The following is an 8,038-nucleotide window of genomic DNA, read 5'->3' as shown; positions in this document are numbered from 1 at the left end:
TATCCTAAACCGTGGTTACTCTAGCTCTAAGAGTTACCCCGCAAGGTAAGGCTACAATGGTACTTTGCCTTCGTGAAGAAAATATGAAATATATTATTATCATGCCGCGATCAGAAAGGGATTAGAAATAACAGATTTCCATACACTTACGTCAAAATCAATATGGATTGACAGCTATCTCAATCCCTTTCTAATCGCGATTCAGTAATATAAACGGTCGTTTCAAGGCCTTGATTTATTTAAATATGTATAATTTTATGGGACATTGCCTCCTAGAGCTAAAGTGTTTGTAGTTTACAGTACCAGTTACCATCTAACGTTGGTATCACGATATTTACGAACCATTATCGACTCCGCCACCAATAGTTTAAACTTTAAACAAATAGTTGAAGGCCTCATTTATTTGTCTTAGGGCTAGTACAAAGCAGTAGCAGTCGGGTTCAGTCCGTCTGTATCGGCCCTTAGGAGAGGAGTACCTACATGAAGTTTATAAGTGTGTTTGAGCCTATTAGCTAATGTCTCATCTCATTTAAACTTAATCAACACTTAAATTAGTTATTGAGCCTCCAACCCAGAGTCCAAGAAGTCCTTGAGATGAAGCGGGACAGCTTTAGGCAGCGGTCGCAGGAACTGAAAGAGAAACAATCATTTATCAAAAACTTTAAATCGTCGATAAACTTAAAATACTCAAAGTAACACTACGAATCCTCCTAAGGCCCAGCGATACAAATGAAAAATCCAAAATTTTTCACTGAAATTTTAACCTATACTGTAGGAAATGTTGCGTTGTTTGAAAATTGAACGAAACAAAGCAAAAGTGACTCAGTTCCAATTGAATATGATTTGAATTTCATTGAACTGAAGAAGGACGATACGTAGGACCTTAGTGTAAGGCCTGAGTGGACGCTCGGAGCGGAGCGTTCGGCGGGGCGTGCAGCGTGGCTGTGGGCTCACACGTGATGTGAGCAGCGTGCACTAAGGCCGCTCCTATACGCTTGCATTTGTTTAACATGCACGCCGCACGCCCCGCCCCGCTGCACGCCCAACTAGAGCGTCCACTCAGGCCTTAGGTTAATATGGATGGACCCTCGATGCGGGGGAGCGTAACTTTCTCCGCTTGGCACGGACACGCTTCCAGTGGAAGCACTTGCCGAGTTAACATTATACAAGGAGCTAGGAATGGTGATCTCGGAGTATATAGTTCCTTCTTACAGCATCGACGATGTTGTCCGCCGCCTTGTATCTTCATCAGATAGGTACAGTCGACGTCAAAGACATGTTTACACTTTTGCACCTTACTCCTTTGTAATAAGGCGAAAAATGTATATCTTTGACGTCGACTGTACATAAGTGTGGAAGTGGAAGGTAAATCAGACAGTTTACCAAATCGTTGAGAAACCTGAAGGACGTAGTAACCTTAGCATTGCAAGCATTTGGTGGTCCTTAGCTCGATTGCAGTCTGCGCCATCCGCATTTTTACCCTAGACACGTAGGAAGACCAGCACAACAGGGTAATAACCAGAGCCCGGAATTTTCGTAGCATTTTTGAGCTGTCATAGGGACTTCTCGTTTATCGACTTCCGATTATACATATGTATATATCGATAAATACAGAATAAAATATGTAAAATATGATTACGAGTAGAAGTAAACAACATGCAGTCTTATCGCGAATGAGCGATCTCTTCGAGATATATACAGTATGTATCAGAACGAAAGGCAAAGAAAGAGACCCATTAATGTTTAGGTTACTGAGCAACTTTTACTATGGGACCAACCCCGAAAACGCGGAAAAAAAATTGGATGTTTCATACATTTTGCTGGTCTGATGTTGAAATTTCCTATTCATTTTTTTTTTCGCGTTTTCGGGGTTGGTCCTATAGTAAAAGTTGCTCAGTATTTACCTAAACATTAGTGGGTCTCTTTCTTTGCATTTCGTTCTGATACATACTGTATATTTCCTAAAAGTTGGTATCCAAAGGTTATCTCGAAGTAATCATATTTTACATATTGTATTCTGTATTTATGGATATACATATGTATAATCGGAAGTCGATAAACAAGAAGTCCCTATGACAGCTCAAAAATGCTACGAGAATTCCGGGCTCTGGTAATAAGTGACGAAAGGGAATATTACCGAGTTAACATAGTACAGGGAGCTAGGAATGGTGATCTCGGAGTAGTTCCTCCTGACGGCGTCGACGATGTTGTCCGCCGCCTCGTCGGCCGTGACTATCTTCATCAGCGAGGGGAAGCGGATCTTGGGGTTCTTGCACAGGCCCGTGTCCACGATGTATGGGCAGATCACGGTCATTTTGATCTGTGAAAGAGACACGTTTACTTTTACTGCTTACTTATTTATTATTATACCTACTTATAATTATATTTCAAAATGTCCCACTGCTGGAAAAATGTACCCCTCTTTTTCTTCCCCTTATAATAGAAAAGTCTGCCACTAGTCAGCAAGAAGGCGTCAAGTTAATTTTCAAGTCTAACAACAAGCCATTGATTACCATAACATTTAACAGAGATTTTAGCATGATTTTTAGTCATTAAAGAATAACTTGATTCTAACAGACGTTTTACTAAATGTTTTGAAAAGTTTACGTACATTAAAATAAAAGGACAAAGTCTCCTCACACGACACACAACTGTCATCACGACAGGTTGCGACTTCTTTTTATTAACCGATCTTTTTAGAACATATTTAGACGGAAAATGAGCGGACAGGACAGCTCCCCTGATAGTAAACAGGTACCGTCGCTGATGGACACCCGCAACAGCAGAGACTTTGCAAATGCGTTGCACCTTTAAGGGGTTTAGCTGTGCGTCGCAAGAAGTTTCTGGAGTCACGCACAGTTGATGACTGCCAACTATCTAATCGGTGAAGATATGAAAATGTTCTACCTACTATAAAATAGCGGTATTCATTACTTACTCCACTATAATCCTTGGAGTCCTCCCTCAACTCCTCGTGCAGAGCTTCCATCATGCCTCTGACTGCGAACTTGGACTCGCAGTACGGCACCAGGTTACGGAGACCAAGTATGCCAACCATCGAGGACACTACATTATGTTTGTTATAATAATAGCTACTCACACCACTGTAATCCTTTGAATCCTCCCTCAACTCCTCATGCAGAGCCTCCATCATGCCTCTGACTGCGAACTTGGACTCGCAGTACGGCACCAGGTTACGGAGACCAAGTATGCCAACCATCGAGGACACTACATTATGTTTGTTATAATAATAGCTACTCACACCACTGTAATCCTTTGAATCCTCCCTCAACTCCTCATGCAGAGCCTCCATCATGCCTCTGACTGCGAACTTGGACGCGCAGTACGGCACCAGGTTCCGGAGACCAAGCATGCCAGCCATCGAGGACATGGCTACGATGTGGCCGTGGTTCTTCTCCATCATCGATGGCAGGAAGTTCTGGAGCATCTGGAAGGGGTTACCACGTGTACAATTTTATAACATATTCAATGGAATGTTGTAATTAAATAATCTGTATAACTAACTGAAGACGATATAGAAAAGAGAAATGTAAGTAAATTGTATATGTATTGTGTCGATAAACTACGCCTGCTAAGCCACACACGCAGCTAGGCCAGGCTGGACAATCTTCAAACAGAGATCTTCTAACTAGATAAAGGACTTAATGGTACTAACGATACGTAGCAAAGATTGCTGCACATAATTACCTCAGGAGCGTCCATTCAAAGGCGTTTGCTTCAAAAATTGTCCTGACCTGGATGCTAAGCGCCATCTCCTTAAGACGCGACCGAAGCCCTCCTATAAGTACCTACACCTACAACTCAGCTGTCCAGCTCCGTTGCGCACCATATGTAATCGCATTTTCAAAACCAAGTTTGGCTTCGCAAGTCATATTAGAGCATTCCATGGTCCTGATTAAGAACAGTTAGAGGAGTCGCCGTCGTCGGACACGGCAAGGAGGACTATATATATTATTTACTAACATCCTGACTCTTACCCAGAAGTGCGCCATAACGTTGACTTCCATCATAGTCCTGATGTCCTTCTCGGAATGCTGCGCCAGAGGCTTGCAGGGCATGATCCCAGCGTTGTTGACCAGCATCGTGACGTCACCGACCTCGCGGCGCACGCGCTCCGCCAACGCGGTCACCGCTTTGCTGTCTGTTACGTCACACCTGGAAGACATAAGCCGTGTTTTATATCAAAATAATAAGTTCCGTAAGAGTGAGTAGGTACCTACATATATAAGTAAAAAAAAACATATATACTTATATTCTAAGTTTAAATTTTTGGTCGCCATGTTCCTCGGCTATATCACTTTATACTAAAACTAGCGACCCGCCCCGGCTTTGCACGGGTTAACAAATTATACATAAACCTTCCTCTTGATTCCGTGATAAAAAAAACCGCATCAGAATCCGTTGCGAAGTTTTAAAGATCTAAGGATACATAGGGACAGAAGGACAGCGGGAAGCGATTTTGTTTTATACTATGTAGTGAAGTGATTATACTGCTGTTAGTTGTATCAATTGAAATTAAATGAAAACGCTGAAACGAAGACTCACTTCATTCGATCAAGAACGGCACTAAAATTACAAACTTATGCTAATTTTCAGCCCAATCGGACGTCGGAAACTGGATTTAAACAAGTCCCTCCCTTATATTTGACTAAAAGAATTAAGCAAACGAATAATAAACATGTCGCACCTTTAGAATTATACTGACCTTATCCAAAATTTACAGATTTCGAGTTTCACTTATAAAAAGTCCAAAGCGGCCCAATATAGGGTAGAAAGGGATAGACTAAGACTTCGGTCTTTTTCCCCCTCCCTCTAACTTCGCGTCATGTTCGGTTTGAGTGAGACGCAAGCAGTGATGCGCCGCGAGTGTTCTGAGCAGGTCGTTACTTGTTCGGTTTTGTGGCGACGTAAATAGATTTGAGTCAGTTTAGTAACAAAAATAAGGTAAGTAGACGTTTTTATTTTTAATACAATGAAGACTGAATTCATATTAAGTTCATTTCATACCAAAATCGATTCATTACCATATGACTCGTTTGGCTTTAAGTCACTCTATGATTAAAAACTAGTTCGATTTGAAGTCGCAATCATAAATGGGATTATATTATAACAAGAATAATCATTTATCTAGAGAGTTATCCAGGATACCGTCTTTTTTATAATAAAAATTAGCATATACTTAGTGACCATTTAAATCATGTGTCTGTGTAAATACTAACATTTGTTATTTAATTCATAAATGGGTCTTTTTATAAAACCAGTTAAACTGACAAGATAAATGACATTTATATTTTAATTAACATTCTAGGTATCTAAAGCCAAAAGAATTGAGCTTCCCATTAAAAACATATAGAAAATGAAAAAAAGGGCGGATTATATTTTAGATAAACGGGAAAAAAAATGGAAGCCAGATGAGACTGTATATTTTTATTTACATAACTTACTTATACGAATTATCTACATACACTTAGTCTGATCATCGGTTTTTTTCTAGGATAATGATGTCAGCAGTAAACAAAAATTTACTCCACGGCGAGGACAACAAAAGTTTGAAAAAATCAATGTGTCTGACATTAAAATTGCAAGTATTTGGTTTACAATGTTTTTAATGTTTATTGCAACTATAATACGTATTACTTATTTATCAGAATACTACTAATGATGTAAGACTATCGTTGGCAGATAATACCTACGGACAAAGAAGTAAATAATTATTTTATAAATATTCATAAAAACTAAAAAAAATTAACATTAGAAAGCTTTAACTTCAACTAATCTAAGCACTATAATTATAGAAGTTCTTTCGCTGTTGAATAATATTTTTAAGAAATATAATTTTTATATTTCAGAATAATCCTGACAAGGAAAACAAATCATCAAGTAGCTGTTCAATAATAGACCGCTCTCCGGAAAAATCCATTCCATACATTGACCCAAAGACGTTTCTTGCTAGCAATAATAATGAGGTGAGTTTATAACTTTACGGTGTATTATTTGGTTATTAATAATGTTTTATAATTCATTCCCTGGCAAGAATTTAGCAGAAACTAATCTTATTATCTGTATTTCAGATAAAAGTTCAAAATAAAATCGAGGATATTCCTCAGAAACCAGATAAATCTGAGTTATCATCATCTCAGCAGGACGTTTTACTAAATAATACACCACAATCCAACAGTTCATCATCTAGCAGGTCATCATCTAATAGTTCCTCCTCTTCTTCAAGTAGATCATCATCGACATATTCCTCATCCAGCAGCTCTTCTCGCATTAGTAATTCAAACGCGCATTCCATCATAGATGAGCCTTCAACATCTAAATGCATAGGACAAAGTATAAGCAGCAGACCTACAAAGAATTATCATCAATCACCTCTAAATTCCGATGAAAGCGATGTTGCCTTAAGCGACTCAGACCCGACTTACACTATAGTTCGTTTTTTTTTAGCATTAGAAATAAGGTAAACAATCTTGATGTGTCTTTTAATTGAAAAACACATTTTAAAAATAAGTTACGGTAAATATGTAACAATTATGAATCTAATACAATCTTTTATAGTCTTCTGCTTTCATAAGTAACAGTTATTGATTTTTAAAAAGTATTTTTCAATTAAAAGACATGTCAAAATCGCTTACCTTCTTTCAAGTTCTTTCTAATGCTAAAAAAACGAACTATATCAATAAGTCTATTCGTAGCGAACATGTACGTATATCTGATTCAAGCCCCAGCTCTAGTTCTTCGGCTCCTTCCAGATCAACTTCCAGGGCATCCAGAGACAACGGGGAGTCTGTTCCAGAAGTAACCAGAAGATCCAGAAAACGTACCAGAAATCCATCAAAATGGAAACAAAATGTCGCAAAAAGATTGAGAAATTCAGGAAAATCTTACGTATCGTCTATAACTAAAAAAGAAGTTCCTGCTTGCTCCATCAAAGATTTTTATAGTTCTATTCTCTAATTCAAAATATGTCCCAAAGTTTATGATAATGTTGATTAAGTTGATTATCAATAATTAGTAACAACTACAATTACTAAGGTGCCTATTATGTGATCTCTTTAGTAGAATAGGTATTTATAAGAATGGACCAAATGATCTTGTTCTGATCTGTTTTATTTTTTATTTTTTGAAGGATATTTGATTTTTTTGTTAACAGTTGTTGAATATGAACATCTTTTGTTTAGAGCATGAACATAAATACTTATGTTAGGTACTAGAAAAGTGATTAGGTATTTTTCTAAACTTAGATATATAGTTCAGTAGTCCTATCTACAGAACATCTATTAAAATGGAAAGAAAAACATTGTTAAAATTAGTTTTTCTTTTATATATTTTTAGAAGGATATTTGATTTGTTTATTATGATTGTTGTTTAAGATGAAACCATATTTTTGACTAAAAATAAATCGTGTTCGAATATTGTTAATGTTTTATTAAAAATAGAAAGTGTCCCTTAAAACAATTGGAAGTTTACTATTGTATTGACTTAACTTGATATGATACGTTTTGAGTGTGTTATTGTTCAGTAATATTAAGCCCTATGTAGAAATCGGTCTTTAAAAAAAATATTATTTCAATCGTAAAGAGACCTAAAACTGATGCACTTTTTAAAAAAATATATAAAAAATAGTTACTACATTTATTTTATGTGTTAATGTATAAATCCATGTTAAGAAATAAGTAAAGTTTAATAAAATACAAGTTTTAGTAACTATTTCTCAATCAGAGCTCGGTAATCCCTCTTTATCTATGGAATTTATGAACTCGTCAATCTTTATTTAACGTTTCCCAAAAACTTGCATTTTTCTATTGTGTCACTATAATTCTAAAGGTGCGATGTAAAGGATTAATTACGCTCCTGATGGCTCCGGGTCGAGGCTTCCAACACTTCGTTTTCTATGACGGGTGATCGGTGAGAGACGCATTTTTATATAGAAAACTGAAGTAACGGTCTTATCGGAAATTTCAGCCCAGACCCGGACCGTTCAAACGTAACAGGCACGTGAACGTTCGAGTTGGTG

The 8,038-nt window shown here is 37.4% G+C and overlaps 1 protein-coding gene across 1 annotated transcript in view; it reads right to left on the bottom strand.

Annotated features, from left to right (window-relative positions):
- Positions 1 to 505: 505 nt before the first annotated feature.
- The window catches only part of LOC134663118 (17-beta-hydroxysteroid dehydrogenase 13-like), a 53,276-nt gene continuing 45,743 nt past the window's right edge, over positions 506 to 8,038 (bottom strand). The window contains exons 5-8 of the mRNA XM_063519452.1: positions 3,999 to 4,176; positions 3,263 to 3,448; positions 2,138 to 2,320; positions 506 to 630 (exon numbers count right to left, since the gene is read on the bottom strand). Coding sequence (XP_063375522.1) covers positions 556 to 630; positions 2,138 to 2,320; positions 3,263 to 3,448; positions 3,999 to 4,176 — 622 coding nt within the window. The 3' untranslated portion in view covers positions 506 to 555. The remainder of the gene's footprint in view (positions 631 to 2,137; positions 2,321 to 3,262; positions 3,449 to 3,998; positions 4,177 to 8,038) is intronic.

The sequence above is a fragment of the Cydia amplana genome, chromosome 4 (assembly GCF_948474715.1).
Source record: "Cydia amplana chromosome 4, ilCydAmpl1.1, whole genome shotgun sequence".
NCBI classification, from domain to species: domain Eukaryota; kingdom Metazoa; phylum Arthropoda; class Insecta; order Lepidoptera; family Tortricidae; genus Cydia; species Cydia amplana.
The sequence above is the reverse complement of the archived record's forward strand: the minus strand, read 5'-3'. Positions and strand labels throughout refer to the sequence as shown.